At 33.7% G+C, this 13,211-nt stretch overlaps 1 protein-coding gene across 1 annotated transcript in view; it reads left to right on the top strand.

The window, feature by feature from the left end:
* Window positions 1-13,211, top strand: part of LOC124095089 (ovostatin homolog 2-like) — a 48,199-nt gene that overhangs the window by 23,110 nt on the left and 11,878 nt on the right. The window contains 10 exon segments of the mRNA XM_046448198.1: window positions 34-204; window positions 989-1,133; window positions 6,035-6,137; window positions 6,579-6,807; window positions 7,420-7,549; window positions 8,911-9,029; window positions 9,697-9,755; window positions 10,472-10,548; window positions 11,715-11,891; window positions 12,584-12,665. Of these exon segments, the coding sequence (XP_046304154.1) occupies window positions 34-204; window positions 989-1,133; window positions 6,035-6,137; window positions 6,579-6,807; window positions 7,420-7,549; window positions 8,911-9,029; window positions 9,697-9,755; window positions 10,472-10,548; window positions 11,715-11,891; window positions 12,584-12,665 (1,292 nt within the window).

The raw sequence follows: 13,211 nt of genomic DNA, 5'->3' as shown, positions 1-13,211 counted from the left end.
AAACCACTGAGAAACATATGGTTTTCCACACAGGTGTACAACCTGCTTCCAAACGTAGAACCATATGGTTATTTCTACCATGGTCTCAACCTAGATGATGGCAAGGTGAACCCTTGCATTCCTCAGAAGAATATGTTCTACAATGGTTTGTATTATATGCCTATAAACAACTATGGAGATGGAGACATCTATGATATTGTCAGGGTAAGACCATTGAAGATTTTACAAAATATTTTATCTCAATTTTAATTTTAGTATTCATAATGTCTGTTTAATTGTTTCTCACCTAATTTGAGATTTAGTTTCAGTAATTTGCTAATACAGTATTCCAAACTTGTCTTATATAAAATGAGACATTATTTGTTGAGTTTTCTCTTTTCTGTTGAAAATATTTTGCTGAAATTATAAAGCTTCAGGTTAGAAGTAATGAGATAGTCACCCAATATATCACCCAAAAAATATTATGCAGAAAAAGTCAAATCAAGAGGCTAAAATATAGTCTGGATTCCATATATAACTAGGCTACAAAATAGCTGTGCTGAGGCTTTCATGAAAGGATGTGTATAATAGAATCACAGTTGTATAAGAACAGGGCTATTGAATCAGACAGACGTTAGCTCAAGTCCCAACTCTTCAATTTACTCAGTGTCCATTGTGTGTATGTGCGTGGGGGGTGCTTTTTCTGTCAATTAGCTAGTGCTGATTTCATGAGTAATATTGAATAATGATGTATAACACTTAGCAAAATGGTAACACATAAAAATAATAATTATTATAATTTTTCCTATAAATTAGGAGTTTTCCCTAAGTCAAATAGAGTGGTGACACCTATGACCCCATACTCTTGCTAGCACAGAAAATATGCTTATTTAAGATCTATTTATTACTACAATACTATAAGCCTTTTGTATGTCTTACATGAAAGGAATGAACTTTCTGTTTGTTTCTTTTCTTTCTTTCTTTTTTTTCCTGTTTGTTTCTTTAAAAGGACATGGGTCTGAAAGCCTTTACCAATCTCCATTATCGGAAACCAGAAATATGTTCAGAGGAGAATAATCTGCCATTCCCTAGGCCTGTCTATCTAAAAAGAGGAGAGTATGCATTGATGCAAAATGCTCCAGCTAGAAGTGCATGTGCGTAATCTAGATATTCATAATGACTCTTAAAATTAGGTGTATTGGGGATAAAACCACAGAAAATTTGGAATTTAAGTGTGAATATTAATGTTTTGGGCTATAACTAGACACCCTAAAGTTCAGTAAACAGAATAAGACAGGCCAGAATATTATTATTATTTTTCTGGCTATAGGGAATAATTGTCTTTAGATATGAGAGGAATTTTATTTTTATGGTAGAACAAAAGAAGTGTATAGGATCAGGCAGTGTGTGGTGATGTGTGAGAGGATAGTCATTATAAATGAGTATGACAGAGGAGAATGAGATCCCTTATGTGGCCATCATACCTTTATTATATAAAGAGAACAAAGTGCAGAGTCAAAGGCAGAAGGTATTTTATTTTAGCTTATTTTTTATTAGTTCATTATAGTTATACATATATTTTTTGGCTATAAGGAATAATTGTCTTTAGATATGAGAGGAATTTTATTTTTATTGGTAGAACAAAAGAAGTGTATAGGATCAATCAGTGTGTGGTAATGTGTGAGAGGATAGTCATTGTAAATGAGTATGATAGAGGAAAATGAGATCCCTTATGTGGTCATCATACCTTTATTATATAGAGAAAACAAAGTACAGAGTCAAAGGCAGAAGGTATTTTATTTTAGTTTATTTTTTATTAGTTCATTACAGTTATACATATATTGGGGTTATTTTGACATAATCACATGTGAATGGAATATAATTTCTTCCACTTCAGACCCCAGTTCTTCCTATTTCCATCCCTTTCATGTTGGCCATTTATACGTATTCTTTTGAGAGGTTTTTGCTTTGTTCTTTTGCCCATTTATTAATTGGGTCATTTGGGTTTTTATTTTTTTGTGTGTGTGTTAAATTTTTTGAGTTCTTTCTATATTCTGGATATTAATCCCCTGTTGGAGAATCCCTTGTTGATTCTTGTCCTTAACTCTATTTTAATGATAAATTAAATTTATTGATTTATGTATGTTGAACCAACCTAGCATCCCTGGGATGAAACCCACTTGATCGTGGTATATTATCATCTTTCTATGTTATTGAATGTAGTTTGCTAATATTTTATCAGGGATTTTTGTATGTATGTTCATCAGACATATTGGTCTGAAGTTTCATGGAATAATTTGAGAAGTATTGGCATTAGTTCATTTTTAAAAGTCTGATACAACTCAGCTGAAAATGCAGCTAGTCCTGGGCTTTTCTTTGTTGAAAGGCTTTTAATTGCTGCTTCAATCTTATTGCTTTATATTGGTCTGTTTAGGTTTTCTATAACCTCATGGTTCAATTTGGATAAGTCGTATATGCTTAGACATTTGTCAATATCTTCTGGATTTTCCAGTTTATTAAAGTATAACTTTTTAAAATAATTTCTAATAATCCTCCAGATTTCAGAAGGATTGGGTGGTATCATTTTTCATGTCAGATTTTGTTGATTTGGGTCTTTTCTCTCTTTTGGTTAGTCAGGCTAAAGGGTTATCAACCTTGTCTATCTATGTCAGTCTCATGTTCTGAAGGCAGAAATATTTTAATTCCTGGATAGCCATAGAGCTGGTTTCAGAGATATGTGTTCCAATACCAGTCCATTTCCAGTTAGAAGGACTATAAGTACAAAACCAGGAAATAATCTTGGATGATTAATATAAGTATGCAGATTTCTAATATAGAAATATATTCAGGGAAGCAAAATAGAACAAGTCCACCATAATAGAAATGAAATCAAAGCTGTATTCCCAATGCATCTGAGAGGACTTGAATAGCATTCCTTAAATCCCTCTGGCCTCGAATGGAGATTAGTCTAGTGATTAAAGTGGGGCTGATTCTGGAAATGGGTGTTGGAAGTTTCACCTGAGGAAAATTAAGGGCCTGAAGACTTTATGTAAGGATAGGTTGAATGAGTATGTAAGAGGCCTTATAAATTCTAAAAGTTGAAACCACTTTGAAGTCTGGTCAAGATGTCTACTCTTACTAATGGATTAAACCATATTTAGTGATCTTTATCAGAATGTCTAAACTTTTCTTTATCCATAATTAAAATATATGGAAACCCAAAGCTATTCTTTTAAATACTTTCTCTCTTAATCATTCATTTATTAATTCACTCAAGAAATATTTATTGAATCTGAGTACTGAGTGTATGCTGTAAATACACTGACTTAATCTCTGCTTCTCTGGAATTTTTCTTCTAAGAGGGAAGTATTACAATTAACAAGGTATTTACAAACACTGGGAAATAGTGCATTAAATGGAAATATATAACTTTGAATAGACGAAACCTAAATTTCTCAAGATCCTATGAAATGCTCCTAGGGGAATAATATACGGAGACCTGAAAGATAGATGATACTGTATCACAAAAAAGAGAATGATATTTCAAGTAAAAAGGGAACTACTATAAAAGATGAATTAAGAAGCCCTGCTTGAGAATAGCAGAAGGTGAGCTCAAGGCAAGAGCTCAAGCCCAGCTGAAGCAAGAATGATAAGCAAACAGATCATGAAAACCTTGCAGGGCGTTTAAAGAGTTTAGAATCCATTCTAATTCAATATACCATTAACAAGCTTTAAGCAGACAATGTACTATGTGTTTTAAAATGATCTCTATGAGAAACAATAAAAGAGGTAAATAGGGAGCCTACATCTTGGGAACAAATTTTTACTCCTCACACTTCAGATAGAGCCCTAATATCCAGAGTATACAAAGAACTCAAAAAATTAAACAATAAGAAAACAAATAACCCAATCAACAAATGGGCCAAAGACCTGAACAGACACTTCTCAGAGGAGGACATACAATCAATCAACAAGTACATGAAAAAATGCTCACCATCTCTAGCAGTCAGAGAAATGCAAATCAAAACCACCCTAAGATACCATCTCACTCCAGTAAGATTGGCAGCCATTATGAAGTCAAACAACAACAAGTGCTGGAGAGGATGTGGGGAAAAGGGTACTCTTGTACATTGCTGGTGGGACTGCAAACTGGTGTGGCCAATCTGGAAAGCAGTATGGAGATTCCTGGGAAAGCTGGGAATGGAACCACCATTTGACCCAGCTATTGCCCTTCTTGGACTTTTCCCTGAAGACCTTAAAAGAGCGTACTACAGGGATACTGCTACATCGATGTTCATAGCAGCACAATTCACAATTGCTAGACTGTGGAACCAACCCAGATGCCCTTCAATAGATGAATGGATAAAAAAAATGTGGCATTTATACACCATGGAGTATTATGCAGCACTAAAAAATGACAAAATCATAGAATTTGCAGGGAAATGGATGGCACTAGAGCAGATTATGCTTAGTGAAGCTAGCCAATCCCTAAAAAATAAATACCAAATGTCTTCTTTGATATAATGAGAGCAACTAAGAACAGAGCAGGGAGGAAGAGCAGGAAGAAAAGATTAACATTAAACAGATACATGAGGTGGGATGGAAAGGGAGAGAAAAGGGAAATTGCATGGTAATGGAGGGAGACCCTCATTGTTATACAAAATTACATATAAGAGGTTGTGAGGGGAATGGGAAAATAAACAAGGAGAGATATGAATTACAGTGGATGGGGTAGAGAGAGAAGATGGGAGGGGAGGGAGGGGGGATGGTAGAGGATAGGAAAGGTAGAAGAATACAACAGTTACTAATAGGGCATTATGTAAAAATGTGGATGTGTAACCGATGTGATTCTGCAATCTGTATTTGGGGTAAAATTGGGAGTTCATAACCAACTTGAATCTAATGTATGAAATATGATATGTCAAGAGCTTTATAATGTTTTGAACAACCAATAAAAAAAAATAAAAATAAATAAATAAAATGATCTCTATGGCAGCTATGAGGAAAAGGGGATTAGGATGTAGACTGCTTAAGAGTTTATGAAATTATGTAAATGTTAGTAAATTCAGGTGAAAGACAGTGGTGGCTTTGGATTACTATCAAAAGGCAGTAGAAATTTAGAAGTAAACAACTTACATGTCTAAGTTATTTTCAAGTTGTAAATAGATGACATTTGTAGGTTGATGAGTACTGGAAAATGCAGGGTAGGTAGGGATCAAAGATAATTCTGACTTGGGTAAATGGAGAGAAGCAGAGGGATACATAATGAATTTGGGACCAGTTATGTTTCAAATGCCTGTAAAGTATCCACAAGAAATGCATGCCCAGATGCATAAGTCTAGGGCTCAAGATAGAGTTTAAGTTGAAAGATGAGACTGAAGAGGCATCAGACTAAGTATTACAATTAAGTCATGCGTCAGGGTATCAATGGGGAAACAGTACATAATAGAAGACCTACAACGGAGTTGCTAGGAACAAATCAAGAATGAAGAGTTTTCATCCTTCAAAACAGACAAGAAAAACACTAGGATAAGGTATTGTGCAGGTTAACAGTAGTGCTTATTCGGGAAACAACACTGTTAAAGTATGTGAGATACAGTCTACAGACCACAAAGCTGAAAACCTGTTCTTGAGAATTATAAATACTAATGTCAGAGTTTATGAAATTAAATGTTAGTAAATTAAAATAAAACTAATGTGCTGTTTATGAATTTTAGCAAAGCTAATGTTAGCTAGTGGAATTGACAGGCATTGGTATGTCAGATGAGAAACTTAATTAAATCAGTAGACATTACTTTCTCTAAATTTGACTGTGGAAGAAAAATGTAGTCTTATTCTTTTTTATTTGTTATTGTTTTTAATGTAGAGGTTCAAATCTCAAAATGTTGATAGATTGAGATTTACCTTTATCAACAATGAGTACCAGGAGCAATATTCTGTGTTGCTTCACACACACTAAGTCACTCTGGGCATGTGTACTTCACATATTTTTATTCTCTTTAAATAATTCATTCTCTCTCTCTCTCTCTCTCTCTCTCTCTCTCTCTCTCTCTAGCTGTTGAGTTCACAGCAGATGTCAATTATGCGGAACAGGCTATAATTGAAACAGTAAGAACAAACTTTCCTGAGACATGGATATGGGATCTTGTCAGTGTTGAGTGAGTTTTTAACAGTTTTCTTTGTGTATCTTTATTTCTGTTTTGTTTTTCTTTTTATTCATTAGCTTATGCTCCTGGATATTTATAACTGTACCATATTTGTAAAATATATAGTATCATTCACTTATAAATACCAATCATTTTTTTTGTCTTTTCTTCTAGATTTTTTTTTCACCAAAGATTTCTCTTCTATAAATTTCATTCAGATAGATGTAAGCTGATTCTCTTAAAAAAAAAACAAACTAATGTGTTGTTTAAAGAATATAATCTTTCTAAGGTTAAGTTTTGTAGAAATCTAGCTCTCAAGATTTTTATCTAATGACCTTTCCAAGCACTACAACTCATTTTTTTTAACCTTAAATCAATATGCTTCTGCTTACTCTGCACTGAATTCAGGTTTTAGTTCAAAGAATGTGTTTTGGTAATCATCATTCCTTGCAGTTCCTCAGGTTTTGCAAATCTTTCATTCCTCATCCCTGATACCATAACCCAATGGGTGGCAAATGCCTTCTGTGTGAATGGTGATGCTGGATTTGGTATTTCATCAACGGTCTCCTTGGAAGCTTCTCAATCTTTCTTTGTTGAAATCGTTGCCCCCTTTTCAGTTGTTCAAAATGAACAGTGTGATTTGATCATCAATGTCTTCAGTTACCTGAATACCTGTGTAGAGGTAAGTTGTTCTCTTTTATATGGAAGCCAAAATCTAACAAAACTAAAAGTTTCTTAATATTCTTCTTCAACATCACTGTATTGTCTATACTCTCAAATGCAAAATGATACTATAAAGGAATAGACTTGGTTCCACATTCCTCAAACAAAAGCAATTGCCTTAACTCACAGCAATGATTTGTATAATGTTTTGAGAATAGCATTTCATAATTTTGCACATTTCCCCATATTTATCTTCTTACAAGAAGAGTCATTTGGTATCTTTTAATTTTGCTAACTTAAAACAAAGTCAGCCGGGCATGGTGGTATACACCTGAAATCCCAATGGCTTAGGAGGCTGAGGCAGGAGGATCATGAGTTCAAAGCCAGGCTCAGCAACAGCGAAACCCTGTCTCAAAACAAAATACAAAAAAAGTGTGTGTGGGGGGTGCTGGGGATGTGGTTCAGTGGTTCAGTGTCCCTGATTTCAATGCCTGGTACCTCCACCAAAAACCAAACCAAACCAAACCAAAACAAAACAAAATCAATAAAGCTGAATTGTCATAAGAAGAAAGATGGGATAATAACATTACAGTATTTAAGTTAATGAATCACTGTCTTGGTTCTTTTTTAGGTATCTGTTCAACTAGAAGCATCTCAGAATTATGAAGCCAACATCAACACCCTGAAAAGCAATGGCAGTGAGATTATCCAGGCTGGAGAGAAGAAAACATACCTCTGGACTCTGATACCTAAGAAATTGGGTCAGTAGCTATATATTCCTGCCAATCTTCCATGAGAAACAAGCCTTTTCAATAATCTGTTTTCCTTAAATTCTCTAAATAAATATTTTTTATTTTTTTTCATTATTCTGCATTAAAACTCTATTCTTGGGCTAGGGTTGTGGCTTAGTGGTGGAGTGCTTACCTAGCATGTATGAGGCACTGTGTTTGAGTCTCAGCACTGCATATAAATAAATAAAATAGAGGTCCATTGACAACTAAAAAATATTTTAAAAAACTCTATTCTTATCTAATTTCTGGTTGCTAATATATAGAGCAAAATCCCATTCACTTGCATACATATATAATGTTATTAAAATACAACATAAATGTTGCTGGGTAGGTGAGTATATGTCTCTAATCCCAGTTACTTAGGAGGCTAAGGCAGAAAGATTGCAAATTCAAGGACAATTTTTAAAAGGGGCCAAGTATGCAGCTAAGAGGTAGAACACTCCTGGGTTCAATCTCCAGTTCCATAAAAAAAATTATAATACAAAAGCACAATATAAATGTTAATTTCTATAACATGACAAGTCCACACATCATATCCTAAATAAAGATCACGTTTTCATTCATTAATGTGCCTTATTTTTTTTCTTTTCAACACCCATCATTTATTCAAAATGTCATTAATATAAAAATTGTTTTTCAATCACAGTGACCAATTATTGGAATTTCTTGGACATTTCTTGGAATTTACTAAATATGTGACAAGATATCAAAGACACTGAACACTTGAGTGAGGACCAAACACTGAAAAGGCTTTTGTCTCAGGGCATGTGTTATCTGTAGCATAGGAAACTAAATTTAGAAGTATCTTGTTGAAGATATAAGGAAGGGTGAAAGCTAAAAATCACAGTAAAAATTCTAGATGTGATGTGCATAATACTAATTATGAGTAATTTTTTTAGAGGTAGAAAGAAGTTTTTTTTAATTTCCTGTCTCATATTCATTGTATTATTATTATTATTATTATTATTATTATTATTATTATTATTGCAGCAAAGAGTATATTTATAAGATCATTTTTGTTTACTGATATTAATGTGCCTTGGATTATTTTTTTATACAATATTTAAACTTTGTCAATTTTTAGCCTATGCAAAGTCTTCAAAATTTTTACTTTGAAATTTATTTATAAATATTTTCATATAGGATTTTGAGATGGGTGAAACAAAATTTACCACATTATCTTTTCCAGGCAATGGAAGAAGCCAATTAATTTGCTCTGAACAGTAATATAATAATCATCTACTCCAAGATATGATTCAAAGATTCTAACACTTTCTCATTGTGCAAGGAACTGATGGTAGACTTAAATTGTATTTGGGAATATTTTCCAGGTAAAGTGAATATCACTGTGATTGCTGAGTCCAAACCAAACAGCGCCTGCCCAGGTGAAGCAACTGAGCAGCAAAATCTAAACTGGAAAGACACTGTGGTCAGAAGCTTATTAGTAGAGGTGTGTACCTGAAAACTATCAAGCTCTTTCTAATAAGAATAGATACTGTCGAAGAGGCTAAATAAGAAAAGACATTCTTCTTGAAAAGAGTTAATTGAGCAAAGTTACTTTTGATAGAAAACAGTCCATTTTAAATGAGTTAAAATATAAAAGTCTTTCTTTAATTAATACCTTAACCAGGATAGTGAAACTTACAGATTTTGTAATTTTTTTTATTCAATCCTGACTTATCAGGCTTTCTATGTACCTACGCCCCCTCCCCTCTCTTTTTCAACTGATTCTCAAATCCAGAAGACAAATCTACTTGCCCTACACTCCTGAGCAGTTCCTGTCATCCTAAAAAAAAGTTGATATCACATTTCTAAGCATGTCCCTACTCTACAAAACACTCATCTGTCTGCTGGAGATGCAGGACAGGATCAGAGGAGTTTAGAGTGTCATCCAATGACACAAGGTTGTCCTTGTTCAACCAATAAGAACAGAGAGTCCAAAAGAGTAGAGCTAATGTACAATGACATTTAGATATGTGTGAAGGGGACATGAACAGATCTGAAAAGGTAGACATTACCAGCCAGGCCTAAGTGAGACAATGATTTACTGCTTTTCCTTTGTGAAAAGATGATGCAGACTCATTATCTTGTGTTTCCTTTTGTTTACTCTTTGATAGCCGGAAGGTGTTGAAAAGGAAATGACCCAGAGTTTCCTTATCTGTACAAAAGGTAAGAAGTTATTTTAGGTGGTGAATTAGTCCTAAAGAAAATTTATCAATGGGGTCAGTTTATTGTATAAATTTAGCAAACAATATATATATATATATATATATATATATATATATATATATATATATGCAGTTTTTTAGTTCACCTGTGGCATTGTTCTTCCTCAACCTGTTTTTCTTAATCTTATGTATGCTTGACTCCTTTTTATTATGATTATCACACGGTTTTGGTCATTGAGAAATCAGGATTATGTTTACATAGCACATAATATAACCCTTGCTTTTGTACTCTTAGTATCAAATAATACATAAATATATCACTAATCCTCAATTGCCTTCTTTATGGTCCTCAGGAGTACTATTTTACCTGGACAATGGTGATCTGATTTTAATATTTAACCAGAATCTTCAAGCTGTACTTTTTATATGGACTGTTTTAAATATCTTAGTCAGAAGTTTTTGCATCTTTACTTTTTACTGAAGTATGGTTTAGACACTAAACTCATGCCAAATGGGTGCTACTAAAAAACACAGAAATATAGCATCTTCTGAAGATATTACTATACTAAACTAGACCAAACCCTTGATTTAATTTCATATAACAAGCAATTTATAAAATGAAAATAAATAATGAAATCGGTTTCTAATGTGTTTTTAAAATCTATTACTTATGAAAAGAAGTTTTCACATTATTTTTTATGGATGTTTTCTTTTTAGGTGCCAGAGCCTCTGAGGACATAGTTTTGGACCTGCCAAATGATGTAATAGAAGGCTCAGCCAGAGCCTTTGTCACTGTTGTGGGTAAATAGATTAAATTTTGTTTCATGATATTTGACAATCTTGGTTGAGGTGAATTTCCTAAAATAATAGAATGGAGAGATTTTCCTAAGCTATCAGAAGAAATTATTGTTTAGGTCTTCCCTTGTTTGTTTCCATAGGAGATCTAAAGGGATTATAATACCATTCCCAAACCATGTGCTGCCAAGAAACATTAGTTCTGGCAGATGATCAGGGGTGCTGGGATTTTCTAGTAGAAGGAAAAATCTATTTTATAAAAGGAAAAGTTCTTGTCTACCATCAACACCCTTTGGAGAGAGAAAGATTACAGTTTATACTTCATAGGATCAGTTTCTCCAAAACAAACAAGCAAAACATGCTTTCCTAACTTCCTATTTTCTCTGGTTAAAGAGATTTTCTGAAATATTTTTCACAGAAGAAATCCCTTTAATTCTATCTGTGTTAGTCAGTTTTTTTTTGTCACCATGGCTAAAATACTTAACCAGGAACAACTTAGAGGAAAAGTTTATTTGGAGCTCACAGTTTGAGAGGTTTCAGCCTATAGACCGCTGATTTCATTGCTCTGGGTGAGGCAGAACATCATGCTGGAAGTTATGGTGGAAGAGTTAGGCTCACCTCATGGTAGCAGAACCAGAGAGGGAAGAGGGGAAGGGAAGACATGACAAATGCATCCTGCCAGGGCACATTTCCAGGGACATACCTCCTCCATGTATGCTTCACCTGCCTACATTTACCAGTCTCTTTAAATGGATTGATTAGGTTACAGCTCATAAGCCAATCATCTTGCCTCTGAATATTCCTGTATTAACACAGGAGCTTTGGGGGATACCACATAAATAAACCATAGCACTTCTCTTCATATCCATCTACCTGGAATTACTTTATTAAATTTTTTTTTGTTTCTACATTTTAAACTCAAAGTGATTTTCTAATTCCCCTATGCCTTTTTAAAATATTTATTTTTTAGTTGTAGTTGGACACAATATCTTTATTTTATTTATTTATATGTGGTGCTGAGGATCAAACCCAGGGCCTTGCATGTGCTAGGCAAGCACTCTACTGATGAGCCACAATCCCAGCCCTTCCCCTATGCCTTTTTAATCTTTGGCTATTCATGCTGAGACGGCAAGAATAATTGATAGGACTTTGTGTTTTTCCTGTTTCCACAGGTGACATTCTAGGAGTTGCAAAGCAGAATCTGGATAATCTTGTCCAAGTGCCTTATGAATCTGGAGAGCAGAATATTGCCCTTCTATCTTCTAATACCTATGTCCTTGACTACCTGAAATTTACTGAACAATTAACAGAGGAATTTAAATCTAAAACTTTCTTTCTCTTATCTAATGGTAAGATGACTTAAGTAATTTGTGCCCGTAGTTAGTCAAATTGATTGCTAATAACATCAAGAAGTCATAAAGCTGTAATTATACACTTGTCTGGTGGAGCAAAAGTGAATCTGAATCTAGCCAGTCTGAGTCTTAGGTATGTTTTCTCTTTGACTTAAAAATTTGTGTGGGCATTTAGCTTCATAATCTAGTGCTGTAAAGATTCAAATTATAAATTAATTTATTTTAATGCCAAATGTTTTGACAGATTACCTTGTTTATTGTTGTTGTTAATAATAGATGTAAATGATTTATATTTCATCTCCTGGATTTGCTTTCCAGTTGTGTTTAATTGTAGTATTGAGATTTGTAGGCAGAAAGGGGCATATAATGTGATATTAAGGAAGCATGTGCTATAAAGGAAAAATCCAAGAGCATAATGGCTTTGTTTTACCTTTTTTTCAGAAAGGTAAAACCAAATAAAGTAAAATCATCTTTAAGGGAAAAGTATGGATTAGTAAGCAAAATGATGAGACAGTTATTAAGCTAGGCATTTTTCCCAGGAGACTTATTTGCCATAAAAATGCATAGGAAAGAAGTTATTTATTCCCCATATGGATAGAGTATCCAACTGTGAGAAATTAAAATAAGAAGTATTCATCATTCTAGTATTTTTTGTCTAAAAAATAATTTCCTACTACATTGTATTTTAGGTTATCAAAAGCAGTTGTCTTTTAGAAACTCTGATGGTTCATATAGTTTGTTTTGGCAGTGGAATCGGAAAGGAAGCATATGGTGAGACAACAATTTTATTTTCTATAATATAGGAATTACCTGAGGAGGGCTTAAAAGGAGGCAAGGGAGGATTGAGTTCAGTGTAGTTTTTCCAGCAAACTAGATTTCAAAGTGAATTTACAGAGAAGAATCAGATAAAACCAAATTATTTGATTATTCTAATTCTCATGTGACAATTTGCCTATAGTCTCATATAATTTGCTTAACAGCTTGATCATTTCATGATAATCTCTATACTTGTACAGTTGGTTAACTTCATGGAAAATGGCACATTCTACTCTACATTTCTCAGCATTCCCATTTAGATTTAAGAAAGTGATCCTGATGACGGCAGTTTTGTCTCCATGTACATATAATCTAACAGACTGTATAGCAAGACCTTTGAACTTAAACAGGCTAAAAACTACCTGCTCTAACTTATACAGATTGTTTTTCATAATATTTTACTAACACCAAAGAAATAGCCACTATCAATCAACATTGGTTGCCCTCAATATTAGCCAAGGTGAACGCATCCATCACCCAAAGGGAACAACAGTGATGAGT

The sequence above is a fragment of the Marmota monax genome, unplaced genomic scaffold, assembly GCF_021218885.2.
Source record: "Marmota monax isolate L192 unplaced genomic scaffold, Marmota_monax_Labrador192_F-V1.1 WCK01_AAM20220418_F8-fsc00315, whole genome shotgun sequence".
NCBI lineage: Eukaryota > Metazoa > Chordata > Mammalia > Rodentia > Sciuridae > Marmota > Marmota monax.
The sequence above is the reverse complement of the archived record's forward strand: the minus strand, read 5'-3'. Positions and strand labels throughout refer to the sequence as shown.